Consider the following 19,149-nt stretch of genomic DNA (forward strand, 5'->3'; position numbering starts at 1 on the left):
ACCCAAAATGGATTTAATATGACATAGAAAATGTATTAAATTATATACTTTTTTTTCTCTTTTTTTATATTTTCTATGTTTCAAATTTGAAGAAATGTTCATTTTAAAATGATTTTGTACTTTTTCTAAAACGTGTCCAGCAGACTTTTAATTATCCACCAAGTCCTAAAATTATTAAACATCTTTTTTTAATATCACATCTTAGATTTAAACAAGAAAGGCCTCAGCCTGGGCTTCCAAGTGATAAACTTCTGCTCAGCTGTTACTGAAATTATTGTTTGATGACTTGGTGTTTTCACAGGGCTCTTCTGGAAAATTAGGCTCTCCTGGCATTCAAGGGCCTGTCGGAAACAATGTGAGTATTTGACTGGAAACAGAATTACCTGAATTTATTTTCTTCATGAGAAATTATAGATCAAACTACAGATCATGTTTAAATGTGTTTGTTTTCAAAACCAGGGAGAATCTGGCAGCACAGGACTGAAGGGGACAGCAGGAAGACCTGGAGACAGAGTACGTCTGACCACCATCACCACAGGAAATCTGTTGACGATGAAAAGCAGACGCCGTTGTTTTTTTAAGTGTCTGAGCTCTCATTGGATAGCTAAATTATTTATTTTATTTTTTTGTTTTAAATTTATTTGATAGGGACAGACACATTGACATAGACAAATGTTTGTGTCATAGTGCAATAGCAACAGCTAATTCGCAGTACTTGTCCCTAATAACTAAATCAGATTATTTTGACATTTTGTGTGTGCCATTGATCATGTTGAAGTACTTAAAAATACATATGTTTGTTTCTTCAGGGGGTCAAAGGTAAGCCAGGCCTCAGGGGACAAGCAGGAAATGAAGGATCAAAGGTAAGGATTAAGAACTTATATTTTAGGTTTTCAATTGCATATTACAGCCACAGAAGATAAGATACATTTTAAATGTTAAGTGATTTTGATTTTTAAAGGGCAAAAGAGGTGAGAAAGGCCCAAGAGGAAAGCAAGGGTCCCCAGTGAGTAATTTAGCTGATCGGCTGATATTTAACATTGGAGTATTTTCAAAAAACAAATATTGAAAGTCTGAGTTTATTTTTATATTAATTAACATTTTATACCTCAGGGAGAAATTGGTGTTCATGGACCAAAAGGATACACAGGACCTCCTGTAAGATATTGGAGTTAATTAATTAATTAGATAGTATACATGAAGTTAATACTCCCAATCAATCACTGACCCACATCCTTGGGTTGTGCAAGCAATTTTTTTTTTAATGATCAAATTTAATGATTAAAAACCACAATTTCTCTGTTAAATTTTTGTTTTCATGATGTTGTTTTCTTTTCCCAGGGCATCCAGGGTAACATTGGGCGCTGGGGTGAGGAAGGACCACGAGGTCCTTCAGGTGACAAAGGACTGCAAGGTCCTGTTGGACCAGATGGAGTACATGGTTATCCTGTGAGTTTAATCTTTATTATCTACTGCTGGACTTCATTTATTTGGTTTCATTAGTTTCTTTCTCTTTCTGCCAGTCAAAAGGTCTGCCTGTCTGTTTGACCTAATAGGTCACGATGTTGACCAAAATATTACTAGAACTTGTTGTGTTTGACCTCTATTCCAACATGCAAGAGGGTGTTTCTATGATGTAGAAACACAACCAGTGTATGCAGCAGCCAACTTCATCATTTAATCAATCTGTGCTTTGCAGAATCATAACATATTATTGAATGCCTCGGTCTCAGACCTGAGACCTAAGCTCGTTCAGTTCAGAGCTGAAATCCTGCAAAAAGTCAAATATTGTATTATGACATTAATTAGTTTTAAATATTTTTAATCCTTTCACTGACAGAATATCTCCTAGGATATCTGCTGACAGCATCTTATGTGAACAGAAAACAGGATGTGTCTTTCATGTCAGTCTGCTGAAAGGCTACGATTTCTCTTGGTTAGTCACCAGATCAGCTCAGAGCCTCGAGGCTGTAGTGTGAGAGAGGTTGAATAAAAGCAGGACTTTTTTTTCTTTTAGTCATCATTGCTTTACTAAATCTAAGTTCGTCATAGTTTTAGGGTAAGCAAGATCTTTGCAAAGCCATATTAATTTTATTCTCCCCACACAGGGTAAAGACGGCCCTCTAGGTCTCATAGGATCATCTGGTCTTAAAGGTGACAAGGTCAGGAATATAAAAGAAATTCTCCTTTATCACCTTTTCTGTTTTGGTTTTTATTGGCTGTACACAAGACTAGCAGGGTAATGTAAAGTAATGTATACAATCATTGTATTTAGGGACTCAGAGGAGCTGTGGGTCAGGAGGGAGTTTCTGGTCTCGATGGTGAGGAGGTATATTAATAAAACTCTGTTGATCACATGAGTTCTTTTGATTGTACTGGTAATTTAACCACTACAAAAAATCTCAGGATCTTTGATGAGCTCCAGTCCGTTGGGATAAAATCTTAAAGTGAATCTAGATTTTATTCCAGCACTACAATCCCACAATGAAAAAGCTAAAATTGGAAAATTCTGCATTTAATTTAATTTTTATCAAAGCAATCACCTCCATGTGCTCACCCAACAAATTCCTACAAATGAACACAACAGAATCTTTTTCATGTTTCCTACATTTCATAGTTGATTGGAGTCAAATTTTAATTATTAATCCATTACTTTTTTTTCTGGTGTATAAATATAATGTGACAGACAGGTCTGTGTCAATTAGCTACTTATTCAAATCAGAAAAGAAAAACATGCATGCCATTTTGAAGTGTATAATATGAGATAAATGTCTGACAATCTTTATAAATCAGAAAATCACAAGTCGCTCTCCTAAACGTACATGCTTTGGTGTGGTTCTTTATGCTATTTTGTCTGTTTCAATAATAAAGCAGCACCATACAGTAAGAATCCAACCGGTGGTGGAAACGGTCTCCTGATTATGTCGGACCATAAATTAGTACACCAAACCACACCTGTTCACAACTAGATTATACTACAGCATGTATTTACTTAAGGAGGTAATAATATTGATGCTTGTTGTATAAAAGCGACTTACTACTTTTTTGATTAGGGTGAAATTGGACTTATGGGACCCAGAGGACCAGCCGGCCAAAAAGGCATCCCTGTGAGTAAACCTGAATGCAATTTTTAATTCATTTTGGCTGACATAATATTTTGAGATTTGAAAATCTATCACGATTAAAGTTCTTTTAATTAATTTATTAACTGTTTAGGGTGATAGGGGAACAACTGGACCGACAGGGCCACATGGACTAAAGGGTGATGAGAGCGAAAAAGGAAACCGAGGGCCACCAGGACCAAAGGGGCCTCTGGGCAAGCAGGTTGCGATACTGATACTCCTGTTGCTCCTGACATCCCTGACACAGAATACAAAAGTTTTCAGGCCACAATCTCAGACATATTTATCATGAGCAGTTCTATGGATAATTGCATGAGGTTTAAATTGCATAATTCCTTCAGTTTTGCCATCATGTGTTGTCCTTTGCAGGGATCCAGGGGTCCTTCAGGAGACAGAGGACAACAAGGTCTTCCAGGTCCAAAGGTTGGACAGTTTCTGTGTGATAACATCATAAATAATGCTGCATGTGTATCAAGTCAGTGATAAAGATCTGACATGATGCATTTACAGGGAGAGGCAGGCACTGGAGGTTCATCAGGAATCCCTGGACAGTTTGGACCTGGAGGCAAAACTGGATCAGCAGGGGCCAAAGGGCAAAAGGGGACCCAGGGACAGGCTGTCAGTGTGATGAATGATGTTGTCAGAAACACTGAGAGAGAGCATTGCAAGCCCTACTGTTACATTTAGCATGATCTGTCACAATGTGAAGCATTAATGCATGCTTGGTTGTGACACAGCAGAGAATAATAGCAGTCTCTTTCTATTCTAGGGCCTTCCTGGTAGGACCGGTCCCTCTGGGAAAATTGGACTATCGTTGTCTGTGTGTAACATTGTTTTTATTTATGATGATTGGTTTATTGCCAACGTAAGATAATGGCTATATTTTGTACTCCCATTTGTATGTTTACATCTGGAGAATAATCTAGCACAGATCTAGCTAAGGATCTGTGCTAGATCCTTAGCACAGAAAAAAACATAACACTGTTTGTTTTCAGGGTTTATCAGGCATAAAAGGAGAAGAGGGCAAAGCAGGAAAGCCTGGACAAAAGGTGAAATGTACCTTTTATTCTCATACATCTTGCAGAACTTGTTAATCTACAAACATGTTGATCCTGCTTCTGTGAATATGTCTTCTGTTTTCTGATTAGTTGTGTCTCTGCCCTTTGCTCTAATTCAGGGCAGTCATGGGGCAAAAGGCAGAACTGGTCCTCCAGGCATTGAAGGAGACATGGTGAGTTTTCATTATTTCTCCCCCTGTGGCAACTGTTTGCCTGGTCAGGCTTAATTTATGGTCTGAATGATGACAAACTGGTTCAATGTTGCTGTAATTGTGTTTTTGCAAGGGAGCAAGAGGCCAACAAGGTGCAAAGGGTGAAACTGGAAAACATGGCGCAGTGGTAATTGTTTCCTTTTAACCGTGAACATGAAACCCAACCCACATGACACTGTGCTCACTGTTTGTGCAATAATGCACTTTCAGGGCACTGTAGGAAAATTAGGATTTGTTGGGTCTCCAGGATCTAAAGGCCAACCTGGACCTGCTGGTCTTCCTGGTTCTTCTGGACCCAAAGGAATTCAGGGGCCAAAAGTAAGAAAAGTTTCAGTTGTGAACCTGAATTATAATAAAGCAGATATATAACAGTTAAAATAAATAGTTTAGCAAATCAATATTTATGTTTCACCTGTTTGGTATAACAACTATGGTTTTCTCATCCTGTTTGAAGATTGACATTTAAGGATCTGTTTGTGTGGTGTTTTTTTTATATGTGTATAAAAAGGGAAAAGTTGGCCAGTCTGGAGAGAAGGGAACCAAAGGAGCTCCTGGGAAAACTGTGAGTTTCATTTTGTTGAGGAAAAACGAGATCTCATCCGGTTGAGCTGATCCGGAAGTCAAAATAAATCTCTGTTCTTAAAACTGACATCAGTCTTTTGTTAAAAATGATGTTATGAGCACATTTATGTTGCATCCGACTGGTTACAAAATGAAAAATTTATCAAAACACAGAATTGAAGTAAACTGCGAGATTCTAAAATTTCAATTAAACTTGTTTCAGACTATTTTGTTCTCTGGAAGATTCCCCCAATTTTACTTCAATCTTGGTAAAATTATTAGACTTAATTTAAAATGTCAAGACATAAAAGCTATGTGGCATTTCTTTGGAAAAATGGCAGAATGTCATGGAGAGACAATTATTGAACAGCACCCCATCAATCAGGCAGAAACAGAAATATTAAATCCAGAAAGAAATTGTCTTTTAAAATTCTAATATTTTTGTTGTGCAGTACACACATTAAAGATTATGACCTGATGAAACAAATTACATAGACTCCATTCTTTTAAAGTGTTGTGGGTGAAATCAGATACTGTGGATTAGCTTAATAAAATAATTTTCCAGAGTAAAACAAGGTGGCGGCAGCATGTTTCTGTGACAATTTTCAGTTTCATCCTCGTCTCTAAAATGTACAATTTAAATTTTAGAAAAAAAAAAAAAAAACAATAAAGAAACCAAAGGTCTTTAAAAAATCCTGAAGCCAAACAGAGAAACTCCATGATTACTAGTAATTACTTTTGCCTTATTAGCTTATGAGAGAATTATTATTCCAAATCAATCATTGATCAGTATGAAGGGTAAAATATTGTTCATAATCGATTGACCCATTTATTTGACCATGATGTAAACCATTTTGAACTGCCTTGTTGCTGAAATGTACTATACAAATAAACTTGACTGACTGATTTAACAAATTACATATAGAGAGTTAAGCTCCATAATATATAATTGCTTTATAGGGATCTGATGGCCAAAAAGGGAGCCCTGGACCTCCTGGAACACCTGGAAAACCAGCAAGTATCTTAACCGAATAAAATACAAACACACATCTTTAAACTGACGTCATGCAGAAATTCATTGAAAGTGTTACATGATTTGTCATGCAAATGTAAAAGCTTGTTTTTTACATGTCAGGGCTTAAATGGCTTGGACGGTTTGCTGGGGGTTGATGGAAATGAAGGGTATCCGGTGAGAACGGTTTTTGCTTTTCACTTTTTAAATTTCTATTTCAGATGATGATTAAGGTGTTTAAATAGTATTCTTCACTTCTGCTCATTCTGAAGGGGGCTATTGGTTTGAGAGGAGCTCCCGGGGCTCCTGGCAACTTTGGAAAGACAGTAAGTCTTTGGTGATTTTGAATCAAATAAAAAAAAGTGTAGAGGGGATTCTGCCAACTAGAAATAGTTTTATTTTTATCATAGGGAAAACCTGGACCTCCTGGGATTAGAGGACACCCCGGCGCTATCGGGGTTAAGGTATGTTATCCATACATTTATGGTTAAAGAATAATTTGATAATGCAATAACAATATAAAAACACGTTTGTCTTTAATCTTTTTTTTTTTTTTTAATTCTCAGGGTAAAACTGGTCCAAAAGGAGCAAATGGACCACTTGGACCAGTTGGGCCAAAGGTAAGCTTGTTAATTTTAAAGACTAATAAAGACATAATTTCTGAGCATCTTTAACACTAATGGTCACTTATTATTCAGGGACTCCCTGGGCTGAGAGGAGAAAAGGGTGAAACAGGCAGCGCTGGCACTGAGGTAGAAGACATATAATATAGAACATCACCTCACAAGCAATAGGCTAAAATATTTCCAGTATACTTCTCTATTGTCTGTGCTGCAAAAGGTAAACTATTCACACTCACAGGGGTGACGTTAATACTCTTTTTCCCAAACAGTGTATAGTGCATGAATAGATTCTAGACTTTTATTGTGAACCCAGATATAAGTATGCACACATTTATTATTAATATTTACAGGGTTTTTTGGGTGAAATTGGAATGCCAGGTCCGGTTGGTCCACCCGGGCCAAAGGTAATTTGAGTTTAATGCAAAATAATTTAGGTGCATCCTTAATAAGGTTTTTTTTACAGACTTAATTAATTTCTAACTTTGACTTCAGGGGAATCCTGGTTTGCAGGGGCTAAAAGGCCAAACTGGACAAAAAGGAAAAAGTGTAAGGTTTTTTTTTTTGTTTGCTAATGTTTTAATAAATTGTTGAATGTTAAAAATCAATGTCTGTTTTCTATAGGGACAGTTAGGTGCTTATGGTCCATCAGGGCAGAGAGGCTCTCCTGGATTAACTGTATGTTCTTGACATATTACACTCTTTAAAAGTGAAATCTTGACTTTATGCATAGTAAATTATGTACTGTTTGTTTGGGGGTATTTTTGTGTTTGTTTTCATCTAATTTCTACAATAACACTGTCTAACCATCTTTATCACAGGGTCATCTTGGAAAAAAGGTGATTTTCTAAAATATTTATTTATATTCCTACAAACATGTAAATCTGATGATGATCAAGCTTTTAAAAAAACATCATTAAAGGTAAAGGAATAGTTTGTTTTATCTTTAGAGTTTGCATTCTGTTATTTAGGTCGGATATGTACTGATATTGATATCATTTGGACATGTTAACAGCTTCATTGCCATTAACTTTAACTGATATTTAAAGGGGATTAAGGGAGCCCAAGGAAAAAGAGGACCAAAGGGAGCTGAAGGCAAACCCGGACCTCCTGTAAGAGACATTGTGATTATACAAACACATGCACTGTTCCTGGCAAAAAAAATAAAATAAAAAATTCACACTTTGAACATTAAACCTTTGTAGGTGTTACAACCACAGATGTTAGTGTACAATCAAAATATTCAGTTGAACCATCACAATAAACTCGCCATTCCCACAGTTCTACATTGTAGTGGTAGAATCATGCTGTGGGGAAGTTAGTAAGAGTTTATAGATGAGTACAGAAAAATCCTAAAAGAAAAATCTGAGAGGTTGCAAAGGACACTGAAATGGTTTAGATCACAGGTGTCAAAACTCCAGTCCTGGAGGGCCACTGTCCTGAAACTTTTAGATGTGCCTCTGCGGCACCACACCTGAATAGAATAATTGGGTCATCAGCAAGGCTCTGGAGAACTTATCAACACAAAGAGGAGGTAGTTAAGCCATTTCATTCCAGTGTTTTTTATCTGTGGCACATCTAAAACCTGCAGGACAATGGCCCTTAAGGACTGGAGTTTGACACCCCTGGTTTAGATAAAATTGAGTTACAATGGCCCAGTCAAAGCCCAGATATGAATCGAATTGAAAATCTGTGACTAGACTTAGAAGGTGATGTTTACTCTTTTCTAAGTTGACTGAGAAGAATGACAAATTTTATATTTCTACATTGCAAAGCTGATAAATAGATTTTAAAAGCTGTGCAGCTGTATTAGTAGATAGAGGCATTTATAGAAAAGATGCATACCACACTTTTCACATTTTTGTTGAAGTATTTGAAAACTAAATCTTACTAAAATGTGCTGAAGTTTTTGGTTAATAAATCACAAAATTGGAAAAAGTTCCAGGAGTATGAATAATTTTGCAGATTGAAAATTAAGTCTGATCAAGAAACATCTTACTGTAATGCAGCTGAATTAGTTTGTATTTTCCTATTTTCTTCCCAGGGACAACCAGGATTACCCGGCAGACTCAGACATAAACGAATACAATCTGAGTCAAGACCTGATCTACCAACTGAGCAAAGGCACAAGCCCAGACCAAGTTCAAGTCACAGACAGAAAAATTCCCAGGATTCTCCTAATCTACTAAAACCAGATGATCAAAAGGTTGCACAAGCTCTCTTGTCATATAGATGCTGTGTTGAATTATCTTTTTGTCTGTCAGCCACTGCAATAAGGTTACTGACTCCTCTGCAGCAGAGCCGGTTGATGTCATGGTCTGCAGATGAGCAAGCTGAGGAATCCTCCAGCTTGCCTTTGGGAACAAAAGATGATCCAGGCACCACCTGCTATGAACTGAAACTTATCCATCCACATCTGGAAGATGGTGAGCACCTGCAGGGCTTTAGAGTCATCAAATTTAACAATAGGTATCTGTTATAGGAGACTGATGAGGTTTTCTGTTTCAAATTATTCTGAGCGTCCAGGTTATTTTTATATGGACCCCAATCAAGGCTGTGCGTGCGATGCAGTGAAAGTCTTCTGCAACTTCACAGCTGGAGGAGCAACTTGCATAGATCCTCAACATTCACAGGTACATCAGATGAATAAGTGTTAACCAATTAAAGGGGTGTGAAACATATGTGTTAGTTTAAACATTTACCTTGCATTGATTTAAATGAGTGTCATTTCCGTAGATCAAAATGAGTTTGAAATCAGACATGAAGTCAAGAATGCCGGTGCAGTGGTTTACTCTTCAATACAACAAATACGGAGTAAGTCTCAGAAATTTTCTTGAATAATCTGAACAAATGAATAGTTACTTCTACTGTCTCTTTCCTCTACATTTCTTTTTTTCTCTGTTTTTGGACAGTTGGAGTATACTATTGTGGACATTGTACAGCTGAGGTTTTTGAGGTTCCACAGTCACACTTCTTTCCAGCACATCACTCTCAGATGTGCAGGAAACCAGTCCAGTCCCACTGCCACAGCAGGTTTAGCTAAGTGGATTGTAAACTTACAGGGGGATTCTGGCAGAATCATCGACACACGCTTCGTTGCAGTTTCCAGGAAAACCTGTGAGGTGAGAGAAAAAAAGTCTGCAATTGCTGCAGTCGAAAAGGCATTCTTTGTATGAATGCATGTCAAGGCAGACAAAACATACAATGATATGTGAGCAACATAGACTACACAGACACACCATCTACTTCTTGATGCTTCTATTTAATGAATGACAACAATGAATTTAAAATACCTTTAAATGTGACTCAATAATGGATAAGGATATTGTATTTAAAAGATGAGTCTTCTGGATTGTCAAGAAATTGAACACAAGAGATCCAACAGCAGTGAAGAAAAGCCTGGACCATCTCCTTCTCAAAAGTGAGCTGCAGAACAGTCACCACAAGTGCAGAGCTTGAATTGGTAGCAGATAGTTGTGAATGCACAGAAAAAACACTGAGACAAGAAGACCAGCAAAGAAGCCACTTCACTCCTTGAAAAGAAAACTAGAATTTCCCACACTGAAGTACATGGATGGACTGAAGAAAACTGCTGAAAGGTTCTTTTGTCTGAGGAATCATCCTTCTCTGTCTAGAGAAGAAAACGTCTGTGTTACCATGAGCAGTGAATTATCTTTCCTTAATCTTTGTGCAGATTGTTTCGAGTGTCATAATGTGGGCTTCTTTATAATTCTGATTCATTATACTGAAATGACTGGAGATTGGAATCATAACATTCCCCCAAGAACAGATTCATTTTGTAATCAAATTGGGTGAAGCCATCTTATAAATACAGTCAAGTCTCAAAAAGTAAATGGATGTGCAGAAGGAAACAATTAGTTTTCTTCTATATGTTTAAATAAATGCTTCTGAATGTCTTTATTAACTTTTTGGTCACATTTGATATATTTGAATAAACGTTTTTTGCGACAAATTAAATCGTTTTTTCTTTTGTCACCATTATAACATTAAAAAAATAATCTTTTCTTGTGTACATATTTATTTTAAGAACAAAGTCAACATCTTTCCTTTCTGTCTGTTTTTCTAGGTGCACATGGTGGTGAAGGTTCAAGGTAGCACAGAGTTGCATCGAGGGGATATGGAGTTACTTCCTCTCAGAGATTTGGGAATAGAGTTGAGCAGTACACCCAGCAGTATCTCTGAGATCTCTGTAGTTTTGGGACCTCTCTGCTTCTTGTGAGCAGTATGTTATGTATGGGATTATATTCCTCATGGTTCAATAAAATTCTGTAAGTTATTGTATAGAATCCATACTGTTTATGTCAGGATGTAGTTAAATATAATGTAGTTTGAGCTGTTTTTGTATATTTTGTAAGTATTTATTTGTACGTAAAGCTATTATTTGCTCAGATACATCATTGTTTGATATTTGATTGATAGTGTACAGTTATTTTATAAATATTTTTCTCCATTTACATTAAAATATTTGATAAGGATATCCATTTTATGTATTAAAAGTCCTCACAATGTAGAGTAGATGCTGAACTTGAACAAGTTAATGTTATTTTCTGATGTTTGATGTTGTTCCTTGTTTGTTTTTTCCTTGTTTGTGCACACAATTGTGTCCAATAAAGCTGATTCTGCTTTTGGCTTTTTTAAACCACCTCATGTTACATTTGAATGTATTAAAAGGGGTTTGTCTAATTCAATGGGAAAATATTTGAAATCTCATCTTTTTAAAACAAAAAACAATAATAATAAAGAATTAGTCTTTTTTTTAATCATTAAAAATATAACATCCCTATATTGTAAAGTCATTTTATTGCCACAACGCTCTTTAAGTGTTTCATTCCAGTCCAGAAATATAGATTTGAAACTTTCTGCAGCTGTTTTACAAAAGGCAAATGCTTCATGAAAATCCTTTCTAAAGTTTTTTTAGTGAAGTGGTTTGTGGGATATATTCAATAAAATATTTTAAAGTGAGCCCTTATCTTGTTGGTGACCAATACTTTTCCGGACGAAAGATATTTATGTTCGTAAAATTATTCGAATAAAACTAATAGGTTTTAGGTCAATGTCAACCACTTACTTAAAAAAAATGCAGCAGCAGAATATTAATGCGTTTAATAAAATGTTTTGGTTTTTTTACTGGTGTTTATGTTTATTCCGTCATGCTCTGTGACAGCCTGATAAAAACCAATTGGCGTTGCATAAAAATATATCCTCTCACTCTTTTGAAACCCCATTCCTCCCCCCGCCGCCGCTGCTGGTGACGTGAAAAGGAGGAGAGATTTCGACCAATCACCATCGAGGATCCGGCTCATCATCTGGTCAGCGTTTGCACCGTGGAGTAGGTGAACTCACGTTGTCGTTATTAGACCAAGACAAGCTGCCTGTCTGTTTAGTAGTCAGGGGAAGCCTCGACGGAGAGGACCGGGCTGCGGAAGCGAGTAAGTAATTGAGGAAGTCGACATTTTTTAGGTGTCTTATCGGTGTCATGTTGACCAAGGAAGGCTAATTTGATTAGCTCTGTCATTCATACAGCAGCTAGGTCATTTTGTCCATTGCATGTTATCTTCGATAAGCTGGCGGAAGGTAATGAGTTAGCTATCTCTCTGTCCGCTGTTGAGAGGCTGCTCATGTGAGAGTGATTTCATTGTGAACTGAGTTTGCTTTGTCCGTCATTTAAAACCCTCCTCGTTCCTTTCACTGACATGTGAAGGGTGATATATTTGCTAACTTGGCTTCTTTATGGTGTCTAACCTCTCCACTTCAAAGCTGCCTCAAAAAAAAAAAATCCAATCTTTTTGCTTCTGTAGGATGGAAACCGGAGGAGAAAGTTTGCTCAGGTCCCGCAGCCGAGCCGTCAACGATCCGTCTGCCTTCCCAGACCTGGATGGAGGATCTAGTCCTGGAAGACATCCGCATGGGAACGGCGATAACCACATCACAAGCAATGGTGAGCAAACATCCCACACACCCCCACACACGCGCGCACATTATCAGGCAGATTGTGTAAGGGGACACTAACCTCTGTTGCAGATTTTTCGATGATTCACATCCTCCTTTTTCGCACCAGTATATTTCCATTAATGTGTTATTTTTAAAGGCTGAATTGTGTGATGATCTGTTCCTCTTAAGTGAACACTTTTGACCTTTGTGACAGTTTGTGGTGGCATACAGTAGGAAGCAACAAAAGTTACGGTATCTTACAAGGACTTCAACAATGACGTCTTTAAAGTTTTTCCTGCTTTAAAACTTTACCTGTGCGGAAACAAATAAATTAAGAAACTGTTCTCATTATGTATGTTATTCTAATCTGTTTACACCATCCTAGTGCAGTGAAAATGACTAACTAAAATCATTGTATTTCTTATGCATGTCCTTTTCAAATATTTTTTTCACATGACTTCAGGGGTGCTGTTAGGAATCTTGGGCTCCCTGACAAAAAATTTAATTGGGGCCCCCACGCAGCTGCTGTTACATTTTTTGCAGCTTTAATCTCAATTAAGAGAAGACGGGTTTGGAGGGACACGGGTTAGAGCTGCTGTTGACTGACTCATCTGTTGTTAAGTGGTAAAGGGACATGTTAAATATATAAACATCTTGGTAATTTTTTTCCTTGATTCATTATATGCTAGTGAAATGGAGGCAAACAGTAGTGTGAAGCTAAGCTAACCATGCTAAATGGTTGACAATCCACCTCTCTTGGAGAAAAACTGGGTTATAAATTGACACTCTTGCCTTTTTCTCTCTCTCCCTCTGTCTATTTTTTTATTTTTATTTTTTGAAAACCTGATTTTTATCATTTTTCTTAATAGCATATTAACTGCCACAGTTGTTCTTGTCTTCTACTGACTGCTGCTGAACACCGTCAAGCGCTCCAAGCAGGAACGAACCGTTTCATGCAGATCCAGGGGGCTTCAGGGCAAATATGTGTGTTTTGTGGTCTGGGAGTGGGAACATTACATTTTTACTGCTAAAAGCAATCTTCGAAAATACAATATGATTAATTTTGTAATTGACAGGGCCCCAATTTTTTTTATTTTATTTCTATGAACAAAAAATAAATAAATTGTGGAGGGCCCCCTGTTGGTCAGGGGCCCTTAGAATTGTCATAACTTTCCCTCCTATACACATGACATACTTGGGTGTAGTGCTGCTCCACCCATGCTGACATCAGTGAAAGAACAAATGTGTCAATCATCAGGCATCTGTGAATGCTATTGACCTACAGTAACCTTAACTAGGTGAAGTTACGACTTTCTGGGATTTGCCGCTGATTTATTTTGTTTCCCAGACTCAAATTAATCATAGTTCCACTGAACGGTCTTTTAGCTTAGCTGATTTTGATGAGAACCAATTTAAACAATTGCTCATTGAAAGCTTTGTTGATAATTGAACATGCCAAATTTAGGAATGTTCACAACACAAAGCTGCATTGATATTCCAAATGTGACTACCAAATGGTTCATGCTGTTCTTTTTTGTTGTTGTTGTTGTTGTTTAATGGCATTATCGTGTGTAATTTTAATTTCAGGGAAAATTGAAGTGGAGCATGTGATCAGCAAAAAGCTGCAACTAAAAAGGAAAGCAGAGGTTAGTTGGTTCAAGAACTACACAATATATTCATAATCACCACATTAATGTTATTGTGTGAATTTTTTGTTATTCCAAAGGACCACTTGGATGCAGTATTTGGTTCGGCTTTTGTATTTCAGTTGCAATACATTCATTTGAATGGACTTTGACTGAGCTCGATGCCCTAAAAGTGCATTTTTTTGTATTTGTCTTTGTAAAACTTTTTGAGTCTCCCCCCAATAGTTGAGCTGTGCTCCTGTGATATGAATGACCACAGATCAAATCCTAAGACTGTCTCAGATTTCTTTCACAACAGACTGCAAGTTGACTTGAGGTGTGGACCCAGCTTTGCTCACACTTGAGTTAAAATTCACTTTTGGGCTTGGCTGTACATGTGAAAATGCAAAAATCATTATAACAAATGTCTGTGATTTTATTTTTATTATTCAGTGGTTGGATTAAGTGTATATTGCAAACTGTAAAAATGGATTTGAAGCTTCAGTCACTTTTGAGCATGTATGAATGCTAATTGAGTCATTATGGATAATTTTGAACTTGTTAAAATGATATTGTGACTGAAACAAAGAACAGAAAGAGATCATTTACATAAACTGACATTCAGTTATTTTTTTGTTTTCTGCCTCATTTTTTATAAACCAACTTGATTAATGTCAAACCAGAGCAGAAATGCATACTGGAAGGATGATTACAAAAGATGTGTTCAGTTTGGCTAAAGGTTGAAAAAGTCCATGACACAGTCATCTGTTGCAAAACACTTCAAGCTATGCTGATTTAGTATGTCTGACCTACTTTGTGAAAGTCACAGTGACATAATATGGAGGAATTTTAGCTCTTCTATCAGTTTAAGCACCTAAAAAGGGTTGTTTATGTGTGCTTTTTGTTTGACCAGGGCCTGAAGAGTGACCTGATGCGTCAGTTTGAAAGCCAAGTCCATGATTTTATGGACAGTCTTATTGAAGAATCAGCCAGCCTTGAGTCCACACCTCTACCTGCAGCCTTCTCACCTCCACTGTCGGACAAGGAGAGGAGCAAACTTGGGTACTGCATTTCCTCATCAACCCTGAATCTTTTGCCTATTTTCTTGTCACGATGGTAATCCTCTGACAAGAAAATACAAATTTAGCCCTTTCTTCTCCACTTCCCCTTCTGTAGGCACTTTCAGCCTCCTCATGGCCACGGGAAGCACTTTGTTACTCGGAGATCCCTGCTAGAGTAAGTTCATACTTCACTATGTAAGTCATTCAAATGAGATTCCCTGTAATTTGAGTGCTGAATGGTTTTCCCAAAGACTGCAACATATTTTTCACACAGCTGCACTGTACAGCCACTAGATTTATGATGTGTGTTTTTCCACAGTGAACTGTTTGAGGTGAACCACATCAGGACCATCTACCATATGTTTATTGCCCTGCTCATTCTCTTTATTCTCAGCACAGTCGTGGTTGATTTCCTTGATGAAGGCAGGTAATACTGAATAATATGATCACTTTGTATTTGTTTTACCTTTTTTTTTATTACCTAGACATTATAATAAGTCATTTCCATGTTCTCTTATTATCTTCTGCCTTAGGTTGGTCTTGGACTTTGACCTGCTGGTCTATGCATTTGGACAGTTCCCTCTAGTGGTGTGCACATGGCTTTGCATGTCCCTGTCCGTACTGCTGGTTCCCTACACCTTATTCCATCTGTGGTCACAAAGCCAGTCGGGCTCCCATGGCCAGCAGAGGCTGTACACTTGGCTGTTCGGCTCTGCGTTCCTGCTCTACCAAGGCCTGTGTTTGGGTTTCCTACCAACATATGTGGTAGTGACCAACAGTTTCCCGCCTGCTTCTTGCTTCATCGTCATCATAGAACAGGTTGGTGTTCTGGTGAAGGTTGTTTTTATTTTGACTGAAATGTTTACCTTCATATTTTGATGTGCATATTTTAATCTTGGAATATTTCTCTCGTTTCAGGTTCGCCTGATGATGAAAGCCCACTCCTTTGTCAGAGAGAATGTGCCAAGAGTCCTAGTCTGGAAAAAAGACAAGACAAGTATGTTGCCATTTCATTTAAACGTAATTATTGTTGTGTAATTTTTGTTTTAACTTTGGGGTACAGACTTACCCCAATATTTATATTAAGGTGAATTATTAATATTACTATAATAAGATGAAATATGTACTAGTTGGATGACTTCAGAGGCACTTGCACTGGACTTACTGTCCCCTTTGACATTCTAATTGCTGTCATTTATAGGCAGTGGACCTGTGGTTCCTCAAGTTTCCCAGTATCTCTACTTCCTGTTTGCACCAACTCTTATTTATAGAGACAAATACCCTAGGTAAACTGACTTTCTTAGTTATTTGTCTAGTTTCAATTGTGACTTCCTTCTGGGGCATAAAGCAAATCATTTTTCTCTTTCACTAGAAACCCGGTGACCAGATGGGGCTATGTGGCCTCAAAGTTACTTCAGGTACTGAATCATACTGCTGTTGCATAACATTTGAAGTAAAAGAAAACTTTCTAATATTTCCACCTTCCTTCACTGCTCCACAGGTACTTGGCTGTCTCTTTTATACCTACTACATATTTGTGCGGTTGTGCATCCCACAGTTTCGCAGCATCAGTCTGCAGCTGTTCAATCTGCGTGCCATGGTCCTTTGTGTCTTTAACTCTATACTGCCAGGTAAATTTTAATTGGATTTGTATCGAATTAAACTTTTTAATGAACTCTTGGCTTGAAATAATAAATTGTTGTGTTTTTTTTTTTGGTTTGCAGGTGTTTTGGTTCTCCTGCTGGGTTTTTTTGCCTTTCTCCACTGCTGGCTCAACGCTTTTGCAGAGATGCTTCGCTTTGCAGACCGAATGTTTTACAAGGTACTGCTGTCACTCTCTGACAGATATTACCCAAGAACTCAAGTTATAAATAAAATGTGCATTAATTTTATGATTACACATTATAGGACTGGTGGAACTCAACATCTTATGCTAATTACTACCGTACCTGGAATGTGGTTGTCCATGACTGGCTGTATTACTACGTGTACAAGGACTTCCTTTTGGTAAGTAGGTTTTATGTTGAAATCCAGAACATTTTAGTATGATATGTTTTTTTATAAATGTAACATAGTATTCACTTCTTTTCTTTCTGTTATTGTCCTTCCAGATATCTCAGAAGCGTTTCCGACCAGCCGCCATGTTTTTTGTATTTACTGTGTCTGCAGTGGTGCATGAGTACATTCTTGCAGTTAGCTTCGGATTCTTCTACCCGGTGCTTTTCTGCCTCTTTATGTGCTTTGGAAGTAAGGGGAAAAATAACGTGTAAGGTTCGTTTATCTTATTGTTTCCTAGCCGCCTCTTAATTTCTGTTCTTTCAACAGTGATGTTCAACTTTATTTTCCACGATCGAAGGAAAGGCCCGATTTGGAACATATTAATGTGGACGTCCCTCTTTCTGGGTCAGGGCGTCATAATGTGTCTTTACTCTCAAGAGTGGTATGCCAGACGGTACTGTCCACTCAAAGAGGTAATACCAGAACTTTGAGATTTTACACTTTATCTTCCAGGTATACATTGCCCATAACTAATTTTAATGGGATTTTATATGATCAAGTAGACCACAAATATGTGTGGAAGGAGAAAATATACATTATCTTCAAATCTTTCCATCATTTAGATTGATGTGGAGTGTCTTTGAACAGCATTTTATAATCCTTACCTCAAAATGATTTTAGGTCTGGACTTTGACTAGGGAATTTTAACATGTAGAAGCTTTGATATCAACCAGGGGTGCCCCAGAAGAGGCATAATATCTTGCAACTTTTAGATGCATATCTTTTCCAACACACCTAAATATATCATTTTCCTTACAGTTATTTTGGGCAACTTTTTGTAAGTATGTCTTCTGTAAAAATATTAAAGTTTGCTGTTGTTTTTTTTTTTTACCTGACTGAGAAGTTTGAGAAGTATGAACAGTTTTCAGAGGCACTGTTGTTGTTTAGCTGAAGTGTGAACTCGATGCAGCTATTCATAATTGTTTCTTTTCCAGTCTTCATTCCTGGACTTGCTGAAGCCTCGTTCGTGGAGTTGTCAGAGAGACCTAATGGCTGGACCAGATAAGATAAGATGGGAGTATTGAGAGGAACCCTATCACCAGTCAAGATGGACTCCACCAGCCCTCCTCTCACTGTCATTCTTAATTTATTGCATTTAAAAATGAGTCCTACAGTGTGTGAATGAATGTATTAGAGACTATCTGCTGAGATGCCAAAATCACAACATCAAGAGTGCCTCATATATATATATATATATATATATATATATATATATATATATATATATATATATATATATATATATATATATATATATATATATATATATATATATATATATATATATATATATATATATATAAAATTTGAAGCGCCAACTTGAATTATTTTTTTCTCATGGCCCCATAATGCTTTGGGTCCACTGTGAAACCACTCTTTGTGCAAACAATGGTAGCTTAATACAAACATCACACACTGAACACATTATCTGTATGTGATGTAATGGTTAATATTTACCAAGGTAGTATGTTGTAACTTGATTGTTAAACTGTGAGTTATACTACAAGAAATGACCTTATTTTTATTGCTAGTTGGAGTTTTGTTTTGTTAAACAATATTTTGGATATCAAACATTCTCACCGGATATCTCTTATGGATTTCTCATTGTAAATGAGATATGGTGGTTTTTGTGTTATTGGGTGACAGGATATTAGTGTTGTGTTTAATTATTAACTTATTAAGCAGATTGACTAAGCACAAATGAACTCCTCTGTTCATCTACAATGTCACAACAATAAGATGTTTTGGTCACTTTGATAATATTTTTGCAAAACTCAAAGTATAATTGATTTACAAAATATTTAAGATGGTTGCTGCAACTACAGATATTTTGCTGAATAAACCCCTAAATTATGTAATTACTTTAA

The 19,149-nt window shown here is 37.0% G+C and overlaps 2 protein-coding genes across 2 annotated transcripts; both read left to right on the forward strand.

The window, feature by feature from the left end:
• The first annotated feature begins 1,436 nt into the window (after positions 1-1,436).
• LOC129376160 (collagen alpha-2(XI) chain-like) lies at positions 1,437-11,223 on the forward strand. Its single transcript, XM_055055668.1, has 30 exons — positions 1,437-1,449; positions 2,109-2,162; positions 2,276-2,321; positions 3,054-3,107; positions 3,217-3,324; positions 3,492-3,545; positions 3,633-3,740; positions 3,892-3,942; positions 4,118-4,171; positions 4,300-4,353; positions 4,466-4,519; positions 4,603-4,710; positions 4,901-4,954; positions 5,914-5,967; positions 6,089-6,142; positions 6,238-6,291; positions 6,376-6,429; positions 6,532-6,585; positions 6,664-6,717; positions 6,939-6,992; positions 7,081-7,134; positions 7,210-7,263; positions 7,407-7,424; positions 7,635-7,697; positions 8,630-8,791; positions 8,882-9,011; positions 9,112-9,218; positions 9,322-9,399; positions 9,498-9,707; positions 10,673-11,223. The coding sequence occupies exons 3-30, from the start codon at positions 2,319-2,321 to the stop codon at positions 10,823-10,825; spliced, it is 2,109 nt and encodes a 702-aa protein (XP_054911643.1). The 5' UTR covers positions 1,437-1,449; positions 2,109-2,162; positions 2,276-2,318; the 3' UTR covers positions 10,826-11,223.
• A 721-nt stretch (positions 11,224-11,944) lies between these two features.
• On the forward strand, positions 11,945-18,453 carry soat1 (sterol O-acyltransferase 1). The gene is made up of 16 exons (XM_055054474.1): positions 11,945-12,035; positions 12,405-12,544; positions 14,125-14,183; positions 15,076-15,224; positions 15,339-15,398; positions 15,543-15,650; positions 15,757-16,042; positions 16,142-16,220; positions 16,425-16,509; positions 16,596-16,641; positions 16,725-16,854; positions 16,948-17,045; positions 17,132-17,230; positions 17,335-17,470; positions 17,549-17,694; positions 18,217-18,453. Exons 2-16 carry the CDS (start codon positions 12,406-12,408, stop codon positions 18,304-18,306), a joined length of 1,710 nt encoding a protein of 569 aa, XP_054910449.1. The 5' UTR covers positions 11,945-12,035; position 12,405; the 3' UTR covers positions 18,307-18,453.
• Positions 18,454-19,149: the final 696 nt, after the last annotated feature.

Source organism: Poeciliopsis prolifica, unplaced genomic scaffold, assembly GCF_027474105.1.
Source record: "Poeciliopsis prolifica strain line A6 unplaced genomic scaffold, Auburn_PproV2 SCAFFOLD002, whole genome shotgun sequence".
NCBI classification, from domain to species: Eukaryota; Metazoa; Chordata; class Actinopteri; order Cyprinodontiformes; family Poeciliidae; genus Poeciliopsis; species Poeciliopsis prolifica.